The following is a 13795-nucleotide window of genomic DNA, read 5'->3' as shown; positions in this document are numbered from 1 at the left end:
GACCTACTTAGGTAATTGCAGCGCCTCCTGCACTGTATGCAGGTGGGCGATATGTTGGTGGTGCAGGTGACCTCCTCTGCCACCTCGAGCCAGGCCTTCCTGGTGGCAGAGGCAGGCCGCTTCCTCCCGCCCGCCGGGGGGAAGATCTCTGTCCTCCCCCTCCTCCTCACCCCATGTATTGATATCTGGAGTGAGGCATCATTAAACCTGGGAGCAGCCTTCCCCCTGGGCTGCTCCTTGCTGTATCTTTTCCTATTTGTTGCAGCATCTGTCAGTGGAGGACTGCCCCTTTAAATAGAGCTCCTCCAGCTGACAGAGCTTACTGCGTATGCGCAGTCCTCCCGACGCGCAGATCAGCAGTGGGGAACCCGGAAGACCAGGTAAGTGGATCCATTTAGGCTGCGATCGCGCGCGGGGCAGACTGATTTCACCGGGCGCGTTACCCACGCGCCCAATAGTCCCCCTTCCGCAAACCCACAACCCTCACAATATTGAGCCCGTGGTGTTCTCCAGGGATCTGTCCTGTGGCATCAGCTTTTCACTATATTTATCAATGATTTAGATAAAGGAATAGAGAGCCATATATCCAACTTTGCTGATGACACTAAGTTAGCTGGTACAGTAAGTAATGTAGATGGGAACAGAGAGTTGCAAAGGGTCATTGATGGATTAAGTGGGCAAAACTGTGGCAGATGGAGTTCAGTGTGGGGAAGTGTGAGGTCATCCACTTTGGACCTAAGAAAGATAGATCAGAGTGTTTTCTAAATGGTGAGGAGCTAGAAACTGTGGAAGAGCAGAGAGATTTATAGGTCCGTGTACAGAAATCACTAAAAACATGTGGACAGGTTCAAAAAATAATTAAAAAGGCTAATGGAATGTTCGCCTTTATCTCAAGGAGGCTGGAATGCAATGGGGTGGAAATTATGCTACAGTTGTATAGAGTTCTGGTTAGACTGCATCTGGAGTACTGCGTTCAGTTCTGGTCACTGCATCTCAGGAAGGATATATGGGCCTTGGAGGAGGTGCGAAGCAGATTCACCAGATTGAAACCAGGGCTAAAAGGATTAAATAGTGAGGACAGGTTGCACAGACGAGGTTTGTATTTCCTTGAATATAAAAGACTAAGGGGTAATATAATTGAGGTGTTTAAGATGATTGAAGGATTTGATAGGGTAGATAGAGAGAAACTATTTCTTCTGCTGGGGGAGTCCAGAACAAGGAGACATAATCTTAATATTAGAGCTAAGCCATTCTGGAGTGATTTCAGGAAGTACTTTTTCGCACAAAGGGTAGTGGAAATCTGGAACTCTCTCCACAAGGATCAGTTGAGGCTAGGTCAATTGAAAATTTGGAAACTGAGATTGATAGATTTTTGTCAGGTAAGGGTATTAAGGAATATGGAACCAAGGCGGGTAAATGGAGTTAAGATACAGATCAGTCATGATTTAATTGAATAGTAGTACTTGTGATGCAGAGGATATGGGGTCAGAAGGTCATCTTAGGGTTGAATAGGATGCCAAGATAGCGAACAGTCTGGTTCAGCCTCAGACAGTGGCCAGGGAGATACTCCAGGCACAGATCTGTCCCCTACCAGAAATGTGATCCGGTGAAGGATCCATATTCGATATATCAACTCACATCACCGCCCTTCCCCCGGAAACCCAACAAACACACCCCACATCTTCAGCACTCTGTGCTGTAAAGAAAATTGAGGAGCTGAATGGCCTACTCCTGTTCCTAAGTTCCCATTATTTCATCTTTCTCCTGTGCACTCTGCAGCCCTCCAATCTGAACAAGGATTTTAGACTTTAGTTATATCCTCAATTTTCACAGGGGGCAGATCTATACCCGGAGTAGCTCCCTGGCCACCTACTGAGGCTGAACCAGTCTGTTCGCAACCTTGGCATCCTACGCGACCCTGAGATGAGCTTACGACCCCATATCTTCTCCATCGCCAAGACTGCCTACCAGTACCTTTGTGACATTGCCCATCTCCATCCCTGCCTCAGCTCATCTGTTGCTGAAACACTCATCTATGCCTTCGTTACCTCGACGATTCCAATGTTCTCCTGTCTGGACTCCTACCTTGCACCCTCCTTAAACTTGAGCATAACCTAACTTGCAGCAAGTCCCGTTCACACATCACCCCTGTGCTTGCTAACCTATATTGGCTCCCATGCCTTTGTTACCTTTAGAACCAACTATTCCAGTGCTCTCTTGTCCGGTCTCCCACCTTGCACCCTCTGTAAACTTGTGCTTATCCAAAACTCTGCTGCCTGTATCCTAACTCGCACCATGTCATGTTCACCCATCACCCCTGTGCTTGCTGACCTACATTGGCTCCTGGTCCAGAAATGCCTCGATTTTAAAGCTATCACCCTTGTTTTCAAATCCCTCTGTGACCTTGCCCCTCCCTATCCCTGTAACCTCCTCCAGCCCTACAACCCTCCGAGATCTCTGCGCTCCTCTAATTCTTGCCTCTTGTCCATCCCTGATTTTAATTGCTCCACCATTGGCTGCCATGCTTTCAGCTGCCTAGGCCCTAAGTTCTGGAATTCCCTCTCTAAACCTCTCCACCTCTCTACCCCTCTCTCCTTTAAGACGCTCCTTAAAACCTTCCTCCTTGACCAAGCTTTTGGTCACCTGTCCTAATACCTCCTTGTGTGACTCATAACACTATTGTGAAATGGCTTGGGACGTTTTACTACGTTAAAGGCTCTATATAAATGCAATTTGTTATTGTTGTTGTTGTTGGCCTTTTCGTTCTCTTTTCAAGCCTAGTGTATTTTTCCAGCATTTTCTCCTTCATTTCATACCTCGGTCCTCATTCCAATGTTCCCAACAAAGTATAAAGAGCCCACTGGTCAAGAGAACGCCAAGTTTGGGCTGCTGCTAGCATCGCAGGCGGAACTCAGGAAAGTGTTGTTGGTGATTGGGACCTTGGCCCGGGATCGGGAGCTGGGTCTGGGGTTCGGTTGACAGCAGAGGAGTCTGGGATCAGGGGTCAGGAGAGGAGGCGTGGGATCGGTCAGGGGTCAAGAGGGGAGGCCCGGGGGCCTTATCAGAGGTCAGGAGCAGCAGCGATTGGAGTAGGGGTCAAATGTGGTGTTGGGAGGAGCAGGAGTGCTTACATTTAGGTAATGTACTTATCTTCTTTGTTGCAGATGACTCCTAGGGCTGATTTCCCTAAGTGCAGACCGTGATGGCATTAGGCCCCTGCACAGGGCCTAATGTCCGGAAATGGGCGCATGCTTCCTGCCCGCCATTTTGGGGTCTTAGTTGTCTAAGTAACTTCTAATTGCAGAGAAAAGGAAAGCAGCCATTTGCCCATTGTTTATTAAATGGGGAATTTCACCCAAAAATGACCATACTCAGAGTACAGAGTAATATCAGCAGGAAAATGCAAAAAATGAAGAAAAAGAATGTGTGGTTTAAAGCAACAGTGTGATCATGATGTGGAAAGCATCCTTACATAGATTTTACCTATATTGTGAGAAGTATTTGTAATTGTGGTACATGAAAACACCTCAAACGATAATGAAAAACAATCACCATCATCTTTTAGCAACATAGAAAACTTTTATTTCTAGTTAGAAAATAAACATACTCATTTCAACCCATACAATTTACCACTTACATCTCTTTGTGAGGTGAATTAATGGAAGCACATTAATTGACATTGCTAACTTCTGAACTGATTGACCAGGTTTTGAGATACCAACTATTTTTGTGCCTGAGTTACTATGTGGGCCAGATAGATAGAGTGAAATTACTGGGGCTAAAAGGGCATCTTTTATCTTTACAAATACATTCAAGCTGCATAGATTTTTAAAATGGAAAAGATGCAGAGCTGACAGGAGACGGTGCACCTTTTCAGAGATTCATTTTAACGATGGTGACACAACGACAGGTCTCTATTCCTTTTTGAAGAATCTCTTGGCGTTAACTCCTTCGTACAAGTAAGTCTGTAAGAGATTTCATAGAAGTTATTGTACCCGAGGTAACTTTTCACAACAGTAAGCCTAATGTGTGCTGAACTGTTCTAGGCTTTTGGTAACACTGACAAAAGAGAATATTTTTTGTTCAAAAATATGTTGCATTTCAAGTTACAGAAAATATTTTAAAATATGCTGTAACATTTAAATTTGAAAGGTCCCAAGTGAGTGGAATTGATCATGTTGCTATCAGCACTTGAGGCCTGCCTCAGCAATTTCCCTGTCTTCCCTGAGGTGGGAATCACACTCAGTCCACCGAACATACTAATGTGACCCTGACCCTGGGAAGTGCACTTGTGTCAGGAGCACATGAATTTAGCTGGCGGAAGTCTCACTGACCCCGCGCCCCCCCACTCCCCCTCCAAGGTTACAACAGCAATTTGTTGGGAGGGAAATAGATCCTTGCATCACTGGTGATGTTAAATTAGTCACCTCAGCTTGAGTCATGAGGTCGTGGGTTTAAGTTGCACTCTGGATTTAATCTAGGTGACACTTATCCTAGTGCAGTACTGAAAGAATGGTCTTTATCTCATTGCTGTTTGTGGTATCTTTCTGTGTGCAAATTGGCTGTTGCATTTGCCAACAAAACAGCAGTAATTACACTTCAAAACTAATTCAATGGTGGTAAAGCGCTTTGGGATGTCCCGAGGGTGTGAAAAGTGCTATATAAATGTAAGTTCTTTCTTGAAGAGTTGAAACAAAATGCTTACAAAAATTGAATGCAATCGGGAAAAAGTAGAAGAATGTTGAAGTTAATGATAATTCTTTGTACCTGATTTTGAAAAGGAATGCTAATTGTTGACACTGTTTACATGTAAGTACAAATATTATGGTATCATACACTCAGCAATTAGTCAAACATTCACAGGTTGTTCTACTATTAGAGACATCGGCAATGAATTTACCTGAACAAGTTCACCACCAACAATTTCCCTTGTCGTCAGGAGTTCCTTGCTATTGTCCTTTCTAGTGAACTTTCCAACAAGTTTGTCTCCCTCACAGTTCCATGAACCCTAGAGCAAAGAAATAATTTCTATTAGTCCCAAAATGAACGTTTTTTCCCAGCAATTTTATGTGATTGAGGCAATAAAATCGTTATAGGGTTGCACAAAGCAGAAGCAAGTCACTTTGAGAAAGGAAAGATCACAAGTCAACTCAAATTATTCTTTCTGCTCTTTCCAAGAGATTTTATTAATTGCACAGAGAATCTTATTAATCTGTACGGCAGCAATAAAACATGTTTTGATCCTTACATTCAGTTCTGTTCCATCTGCCAGGGAGTAGTCGAAGGCTACCCCCAGTGTGAACTCAATGTCTTTTGTGCGGAAGGTACTGGACTCCTTGACGCTGAACTTATTCCCGTCTTGCTGGATTGTAAGCTTCAGGTTATCATGGCCTGCAAGTTTTCTTTTCATAACATTTACCCCTGTTGATTAAAGCGAGAATTGTACTGTTATTAAATTGAAATAGAAGCAGGTTGTTTCTGAATACACATTTGTAGTGTTTTCTTTCTCAATTGTAATAATGATTATATACAGTACTAATATTTAGAGTTCACATTAGGAGAAGTGGTGAAATATATTTTGGGAATCATGAAGAAAACCAAATTATTTACTTCTAATAGGAATAGATCTTTACTTTTTGGAGCCAAAATGCACAAGAAGATTTTACAATAATTGTGTTACTACTTTACAACATGGCATTGAACTTTTAGAATTCAAGTTTATTCAGGCACAATATATGACTTGAAAAAAAGTTCAGCTGTAAATTGGTTTCTCACAAAGTTCCTCTGTACACTACTAATGAATAAGCCAATTTATCCATGATTGTTTTTGGCATGAGTCAGCTCATTAAAATTTAGGGTTATTTTAAACAGTCTTGCTGAAGCATTTTAATGGCAGTAGAAAAAAATAGTTACATTAGGGTTTAAATATTCATCTGATAGTGTATAACTTCAAGTAACAGAATAAGATATTCTTCTAATGCCAATGAGCCATTAAATACTTTTATTTGCTCTTACTGACAAAATAGTTTGTTTTCTCTTTTAGTGACATTTCCTACAGTTTACAATCTTTGCAAATTTAATGCATTAATTCTCGTACCTGTTTATGGATGTACAACTATAAGAACATAAGAAATAAGAGCAGGAGTAGGCCATACAGCCCCTCGAGACTGCTCCGCCATTCAATAAGATCATGGCTGATCTTTGGCCTCAACTCCACTTTCCCACCCGATCCCAATATCCCTTGAGTCCAAAAATCTATCTATCTCAGTCTTGAATATATGCAATGATTCAGCATCAACAGCTAATCTGGGGTAGAGAATTCCACAGATTCACTACCCTCTGAGTGAAGAAATTCCTCTTCATCTCCGTCCTAAATGGCCAACCCCTTATCCTGAAGCTATGCACCCTAATTCTGGACTCTCCAGCCAGGAGAAACATCCCCTCAGCATCGACCTTGTCAAGCCCTTATATGTTTCAATGAGATCACCTCTCATTCTAGTGGAGTATAGAAAGTGCACGGGTGAAATTAAGAAGGAAATTAGGAAAGCAAAGAGAGGGCATGAAAAATACTGGCAAGTAAAATTAAGGAAAACTCAAAAATGATTTATAAATACATAAAGAGCAAAAGCATAACTAAGGAAAGAGTAGGGCCTTTTAGAGACCAAAAAGGTAACCTATGTGTGGAGGCGGAAGATGTGGGTCTGGTGCTTAACGAATACTTTGTGTCTGTTTTCATAAAAAAGGGGGACGATGCAGAGATTGTAGTTAAGGAGGAGGAGTGTGAAATATTGGATGGGATAAACATAGTGAGAGAGGAAGTATTAAGGGGTTTAGCATCTTTGAAAGTGGATAAATCACCAGGCCTGGATGAAATGTATCCCAGGCTGTTAAAAGAAGCAAGGGAGGAAATAGCAGAGACTCTGACCATCATTTTCCAATCCTCCCTGGCTACAGGCGTGGTGCCGGAGGATTGGAGGACTGCTAATGTCGTACCGTTGTTTAAAAAGGGAGAAAGAGATAGACCGAGTAATTATAGGCCAGTCAGTCTGACCTCGGTGGTGGACAAATTATTGGAATCGATTCTGAGGGACAGGATAAATCGTCATTTAGAAAGGCACAGGTTAATCAAGAACAGTCAGCATGGATTTGTTAAGGGAAGGTCGTGTCTGACTAATTTGATTGAATTTTTTGAGCAGGTAACAAACAGAAACATAGAAAATAGGAGCAAGGGTAGGCCATTCGGCCCTTCGGGCCTGCTCCGCCATTCAAAATGATCATGGCTGATCATCTAACTCAGTACCCTGTTCCCACTTCTTCCCCATATCCCTTGATCCCTTTAGCATTAAGAAATATATCTATATCCTTCTTGAATACACCTAATGACTTGGCCTCCACTGCCTTCTGTGGTAGAGAATTCCACAGGTTCACCACCCTCTGAGTGAAGAAATTTCTCCTCACCTCGGTTCTAAATGACATTTAGATGTTAGGCTAACTGGTCTGTAATTCCCTGTTTTTTCTCTCCCCCCTTTTTTAAATAGTGGGATTACATTTGCCACCCTCCAATCTATAGGAACTGTTCCAGAGTCTATAGAGTTTTGGAAGATGATCACCAATGCATCCATTATTTCCAGGGCCACTTCCTTTAGTACTCTGGGATGTAGATTATCAGGCCCTGGGGATTTGTTAGCTTTTAGCCCCATTAATTTCCCTAGCACTATTTTCTTACTATTTCTGGTTTCCTTCAGTTCCTCCCTCTCATTAGACCCTTGGTTCCCTAACATTTCTGGGCGGTTATTTGTGTCCTCCTTTGTGAAGACAGAACCAAAGTATATGTTTAATTGTTCTGCCATTTCTTTGTTCCCCATTATAATTTCCCCCATTTCTGACTGTAAGGGACCTACATTTGTTTTCACTAATCTGTTTCTCTTGACATATTTATAGAAGCTTTTACAGTCAGTTTTTATGTTCCCTGCTAGTTTACTCTCATTCTTTATTTTTCCCCTCTTAATCAATCTCTTTGTCCTCTTTTGCTGAATTCTGAACTGCTCCCAATCCTCAGGCTTGCCGCTTTTTCTGGCAATTTTATATGTCTCCTCTTTGGATCTAATACTATCTCTAATTTCTTTTGTAAGCCACGGTTGAGCCACCTTTCCTGTTTTATTTTTGCGCCAGACAGGAATGAATAATTGTTGTAATTCCTGCATACGTTCTTTTAATATTAACCATTGCCTATCCACCGTCATCCTTTTTAGTAAAGTTTCCCAATCTATCATAGCCAACTCGCACCTCATACTTTCGTAATTTCCTTTATTTAGATTCAGGACCCTAGTTTCGGATTCAACTACTTCACTCTCCATCTTAATGAGGAATTCAATCATGTTATGGTAGCTCTTCCCTAAGGGACCCAGCACAACAAGATTGTTAATTAATCCTTTCTCATTGCACAATACCCAGTCTAGGATCACCTGTTCTCTAGTTGGTTCCTCAATGTATTGATCTAGAAAACCATCACGTACACACTCCAGGAATTCCTCCCCCACTGTATTATTACTAATTTGGTTTGACCAATCTATATGTACATTAAAGTCACCCATGATTATAGTTGTACCCTTCTTGCATGCATCTCTAATTTTCTGTTTAATGCCCTCCCCTACATCTCCACTACTGTTTGGGAGCCTATGGACAACCCCCACCAACGTTTTCTGCCCCTTGGTATTTCTTAGCTCCAACCATACAGATTCCACATCGTGATTTTCCCAGCCAATATCCTTCCTCACTATTGCATTGATTTCCTCCTTTACTAACAACGCTACCCCATCTCCTTTCCCTTTTTGCCTGTCCTCCCTAAATATTGAATACCCCTGGATGTTCAGTTCTCATCCCTGGTCACCCTGCAGCCATATCTCTGTAATCGAAACTACATCATAACCGTTAATATCTATCAGCGCTGTTAATTCATCTAGCTTATTGCGAATGCTCCGCGCATTAAGACACAATGCCTTTAGACTTGTCTTTTTAAGATTGCTAGTCATCTTAGTTTTATTTTGCAATATGGCCCTATTTGTTTTTTGCTCTTGTTTTCTCTGCCTTCCACTATTGCTTCTTACCTTTCTGTCTTTTGTTTCTATCCTTGTTTCCCCCTTCTCTCTCTCCCTGCTCAGGTTCCCATCCCCCTGCCATTCTAGTTTAAACCTTCCTCAATAGCACTAGCAAACACCCGCGCGAGGGCATCGGTCCCGGTCCTGCTCGGGTGTAACCCGTCCCGCTTGTACAGGTCCCACCTTCCCCAGAACTTGTCCCAATGTCCCAGAAATCTAAATCCCTCCTTCCTACACCATCCCTGCAACCACGCATTCATCTGGTCTATTCTCCTGTTCCTATACTCACTAGCACGTGGCACTGGTTGTAATCCTGAGATCACTACCTTTGAGGTCCTGCTTTTTAATTTATCTTCTAACTCCTTAAATTCACCTTGCAGGACCTCATCCCTTTTTTTATCTATGTCGTTGTTACCGAAAAGGACCAAGACTACTGGCTGTTCACCGTTCCCCTCCAGAATGCCGTGCAGCCGCTCTGTGATATCCTTGACCCTAGCACCACGGAGGCAACATACCATCCTGGAGTCACGTTTACGGCCGCAGAAATGCCTATCTTTCCCCTTACAATTGAATCCCCTATCAATATAGCCCTGCCACTCCTATTCCTCCCCTCCTGTGCAGCAGAGCCACCCGTGGTGCCACGAACCTGGCTCTTGTTGCTTTCCCCTGATAAGCCATCTCCCCCAACTGTATCCAAAGCGATATATCTGTTTGAGAGGGAGATGGCCCCAGGGGACTCCTGCTCTACCTGCCTAGTCCTTTTACTCTGCCTGGCGGTCACCCATTTCCTTTCTGCCTGCGTAATCTTTACCTGCGGCGTGACCACCTCACTGAACGTGCTATCCACGATAATCTCAGCATCGCAGATGCTCCACGGTGAATCCACCCGCAGCTCCAGCTCCGAAATGCGGTTAGCCAGTAGCTGTAGCTGGACACACTTCCTGCACACATGGCCGCCAGGGACACCTGTAGTGTCCATGAATTCCCACATAGTGTGGGAGGAGCATATCACGGGTGCGAGGAGGGACGCTGAGGGTAATGCTTTGGATGTAGTGTACATGGATTTTAGCAAAGCTTTTGACAAGGTCCCACATGGCAGACTGGTCAAAAACGTACAAACCCATGGGATCCAAGGGAAACTGGCTAGTTGGATCCAAAATTGGCTGGGTGGCAGGAAGCAAAGGGTAATGGTTGACGGGTGTTTTTGCGAATGGAATGCTGTTTCCAGTGGGGTCCTGCAAGGCTCAGTACTAGGTCCCTTTCTTTTTGTGGTATATATTAATGATTTGGACTTGAATGTGGGGGGCTTGATCAAGAAGTTTGCAGATGATACAAAAATTGGCCGTGTGGTTGATAGTGAGGAGGAAAGCTGTAGACTGCAAGTAGATATCAATGGACTGGTCAGGTGGGCAGGAAAGTGGCAAATGGAATTCAATCCAGAGAAATGTGATGTAATGCATTTGGGGAGGGCAAACAAGGCAAGGGAATACACAATAAATAGGAGGATACTGAGAGGCGTAGAGGAACAAAGGGACCTTGGAGTGCATGTCCACAGATCCCTGAAGGTAGCAGGACAGGTAGATAAGGTAGTTAAAAAGGCATACGAGATTCTTTCCGTTATTAGCTGAGGCATAGAATATAAGAGCGGGGAGATTATGCTAGAACTGTATAAAACATTAGTTAGGCCACATCTTGAGTACTGCGTACAGTTCTGGTCACCACATTACAGGAAAGATGTGATTGCACTAGAGAGGGTACAGAGGAGATTTATGAGGATGTTGCCAGGGCTGGAGAATTTTAGGTATGAGAAAAGATTGGATAGGCTGGGGTTGTTTTCTTTGGAACAAAGGAGGCTGAGGGGAGATTTAATTGAGGTATATAAAATTATGACGGGACTAGATAAAGTGGATAGGGAGGACCTATTTCCCTTAGCAGAGGGGTCAGTGATGAGGGGGCATAGATTTAAAGTAATTGGTCGGAGGATTAGAGGGGAGATGAGGAGAATTTTCTTCACCCAGAGGGTGGTGGGGGTCTGGAACTCACTTACAGAAAGGGTGGTAGAGGCAGAAACCCTCAACTCATTTAAAAAGTACTTGGATGTGCACTTGAAATGCCATAACCTACAGGGCTACGGACAAAGTGCTGGAAAGTGGGATTAAGCTGCATAGCTCTTTTTCGGCCGGCACGGACACGATGGGCTGAATGGCCTCCTTCTGTGCCATAACTTTCTATGATTCTATGATTCTTCTAAACTCCAGACAGTATAGGCTCATTCTACTCAATTAGATATTCTTTTACCTTCTTATGTTCACACTTACCCATCTGTTCCATAAACTTGTCATAATTTTCATTTCTATCAACCTTCCAGGTACCATTGAATGCCATTGTTATAACTAGAGTGAACTCCTCCAACCAGTGACAGAATCTCTTCTCCAATCTCAGCTTTTAAAGCTTGCAGAATAATCAAAACCAGGGTTTTATCAGTGTGATCTTGGTGTGTCTGCGTAAAGTTCAATTGCTGCATGTGACTCCCTCCAAGGACATTATAGTGAGGTATTATTTTAGTGCATTAAAAGTCTAAGTGGTAGGACTTGATTGAATTGAGTCATAGTTCTCTTTTTTTTCTCTAAAAAGAAGTCTTATTTTGCAATTCTGCAGAAATACTGGCACATTTATTTTAAACTAATATACTTGTTAATGCCGCTGTTAAAATAACAGATGAAGAAATTTCCTACCAACATGTTAAGCATTATTCTGCTAATATCACACAGCATAATTTCTAGGCTTATATAATTTTAAATATTTTTTTAATTAAATGAATGAAAAGTGAAATAATATTCTCAACCATCTCACCCTGGCTGTCCGACATAAGCATGGTGTGCTGAGCAGGCTACAGCTGCATGTTCTTGCCTAGCTGGCACTATTACTTCTAGACAGACAGGAACAGACTACAAATGTGGTGCCCTTTATGAATTAGGTACATGTATTTGCTATAGTTGTGATTATGTCATGTGTGGTAAAACTAATTTATCAGTTACAAGTTATTGGATGTTTTACCTAATACGTTGTTAATTATTAAGTGGCACACACTTCGCACATAAGGTGGAATATTTCAATTGGAGAATCCAGACTTCTCCCAGCATTACCTTTGATTGTGCTCACAGCAACCAGGTATTTTTTGTGTAGTCGGGCCCGTGCCTCCTAGGAGCTGAGCTGAAACTTATACCTTTTGTGCATGGAGTGAATGTGTTAGCTTGATTAACAGGATTAACAATTAACCATTTCTTGAGCTACACTCTGGAAAAATGTATGTGATGCCCACTATCAGCAATATAGTACTTAACTTTCACCAATACTTTAAACTGTTTTCAGAGACCAAAATAACAAAGTATTTTGAAATTTTTAAGATTCTTTCTTTCAGAGTCCTTTAACTGAGACTTAGATGACCATAGCTTGGGTGCTTAGCTGTTTTGGAGTTCTGTCTCATTGCTACATTATGGAGCTAAATGTTTGAAAGAAGAGAATTGAAGATATAGTGTAATGTTAGTGTAGCTACACCTTCCAGGCAGCTTCTGACGCCTCAGATCAAGTGCAAAGCTTTCACTATAGAATAGTAGTTTTGGAGAAGAACAAGCTTTTATAACAAGCCAGTAATAAATATTAATTATTTCCATCACTTCGAGTGAATGGGAAGCTAGTCCCCCTGCCATCTTGAAAATTAATTATTACAACTGCCATGATCAGCACTGTGTTTTCTGATCATCTGTCAGACATCAAGGTTTGGATTAGCCAAAACTTCCTCCAGGTGAACATTGGTAAAATTGAAACTATCCTGTTTGATCATCATCACAAACTCTATGCCCTCATCCCTGATTCCACTGCCCCCCCCCCCCCCTTTTTGACTGTTCACTCAAGCTGACCCACGGTGTCCTGCTCAATCCTGAGCTGAACTTCAAACTCCACATCCAAAACATCAGCAAGATTTTCATCTAAGGATCATTCCATTCCAATCTCACGCCCACCGTCACTGAAACTCTTTTTCATCTCCAAGCTCTTCTTTCCTAATGCTGTCCTATTCCTTCCTATACTAACTCTAAGTCATCCAGAACTCTGCCACCTACACCCCATCCCAAACTAAATTGCACTCATTCATCAATTCAGCCTTGGCTTCCTGTTCCCTAGTGCATTGAATTCAAAGTTCTTGTTTGCAAATCCCTCCATGGCTTCTCTCCACCCTATCTCTGCAACCTCCTCCAACCCTAAGTTCCAGCTTACACTGTTCACTTTGTCTTAGCTTAAACATCTGTGAAGTGTTCCTCCTCCTTCTGCTCCACTATCAATGACCAAGACTTCAGCCATCAAGGACCCACATTCTTGGATTCTCTTCCTAAACACCTCTGCCTTGTTACATTTCTCCTCACTTTCAAAAATTTATTCAAAACCTACTTCTTTGACCATGCCTTCGATCACCTCCCTAACCTCCTTCTTGCACTTCTTGATTGGTGTTTGTTTTCTTCCTTCCCTTCTCCTCCGCACAACCATAACACCTTAAGGCGTTTCACTATGTTAAAGGCACTATGTAAGTAGTTGGTAGTTCAGCCCACAAGGCCCAGGCAATTCAGTTTCTGTGTGTGCTTATGATTCATGCTTGCTGGATTACCTCAATTAAATATTGTGGGGCTGGAGGTCTGTGCTCA

General features: G+C 42.6%; 1 protein-coding gene across 1 annotated transcript; it reads right to left on the bottom strand.

Annotated features, from left to right (window-relative positions):
* Positions 1-3609: 3609 nt before the first annotated feature.
* LOC137342814 (fatty acid-binding protein, intestinal-like) lies at positions 3610-11520 on the bottom strand. The gene is made up of 4 exons (XM_068007029.1): positions 11417-11520; positions 5249-5421; positions 4901-5008; positions 3610-3965 (listed from the first exon to the last, which is right to left on the bottom strand). The coding sequence occupies exons 1-4, from the start codon at positions 11481-11483 to the stop codon at positions 3915-3917; spliced, it is 399 nt and encodes a 132-aa protein (XP_067863130.1). The 5' UTR covers positions 11484-11520; the 3' UTR covers positions 3610-3914.
* Positions 11521-13795: the final 2275 nt, after the last annotated feature.

Source organism: Heptranchias perlo, chromosome 1, assembly GCF_035084215.1.
Source record: "Heptranchias perlo isolate sHepPer1 chromosome 1, sHepPer1.hap1, whole genome shotgun sequence".
Lineage (NCBI taxonomy): Eukaryota > Metazoa > Chordata > Chondrichthyes > Hexanchiformes > Hexanchidae > Heptranchias > Heptranchias perlo.
Note: the sequence above shows the minus strand (reverse complement) of the source record. Positions and strands in the feature narration are given on the sequence as shown.

Bases quoted from the DNA above. Each gene is read 5' to 3' on its own strand.
- LOC137342814 (XM_068007029.1), bottom strand. From the start codon at position 11,483: ATGGCATTCAATGGTACCTGGAAGGTTGATAGAAATGAAAATTATGAC. The intron at 5,422-11,416 runs GTAAGTGTGAAC...TTTAATCAACAG, and splicing joins CAAGTTTATGGAACAGATGG to GGGTAAATGTTATGAAAAGA. The intron at 3,966-4,900 runs GTAAATTCATTG...AATCTCTTACAG, and splicing joins TTGGTGGTGAACTTGTTCAG to ACTTACTTGTACGAAGGAGT.